Genomic DNA, 414 nt, shown 5'->3' on the forward strand with positions numbered 1-414 from the left:
ACGTTGGTGGCTATCAGGACCTTCTCCTTGCCCTCCCGGAAGCGCTGGATGACCTCTGCCCGCTGGGTGACCGTCAGCTCTGCTGTCAGGATGGCCACCTGGTGCCCGTCCTGCCGCATCTCCGCCGCCAGCCAGTCCACGCTGCGGCGCGTCTGCGGGAAGCCGGGGGAGATGCCTTCAACCCGCAGCTCCACCTCCCGCCCCGGGTCGCTGCTCCCTCTGCAGGAGCTCTGGGGGGCTTCTGGGTGTCACGAGGGAGGTGGGAGAACCCTCCCCAGGTCTTCTCCGTCGTGTTCAGCCCCTTGGAGAAGCCCCTTGGAGAAGCCCCCGCCCCACATCCGCGCTGTGAAAGGAACCGTTTCTATCCCAGAGTCCCAGTGTGGTGGGGCGGGAAGGGACATCTGGAGATCATCT

General features: G+C 66.2%; 1 protein-coding gene across 1 annotated transcript in view; it reads right to left on the minus strand.

Moving 5' to 3' along the window:
• Nucleotides 1-5: 5 nt before the first annotated feature.
• LOC103769697 (ATP-dependent RNA helicase DDX25-like) overlaps nucleotides 6-414 on the minus strand; it is a gene marked incomplete at its 3' end in the record, with an annotated part of 2,845 nt that continues 2,436 nt past the window's right edge. Inside the window, exon 7 of the mRNA XM_008936922.1 lies at nucleotides 6-152. Within this exon, the coding sequence (XP_008935170.1) occupies nucleotides 6-152 (147 nt within the window). The remainder of the gene's footprint in view (nucleotides 153-414) is intronic.

The sequence above is a fragment of the Merops nubicus genome, unplaced genomic scaffold (genome assembly GCF_000691845.1).
Source record: "Merops nubicus isolate BGI_N331 unplaced genomic scaffold, ASM69184v1 scaffold5573, whole genome shotgun sequence".
Classification (NCBI taxonomy): Eukaryota; Metazoa; Chordata; class Aves; order Coraciiformes; family Meropidae; genus Merops; species Merops nubicus.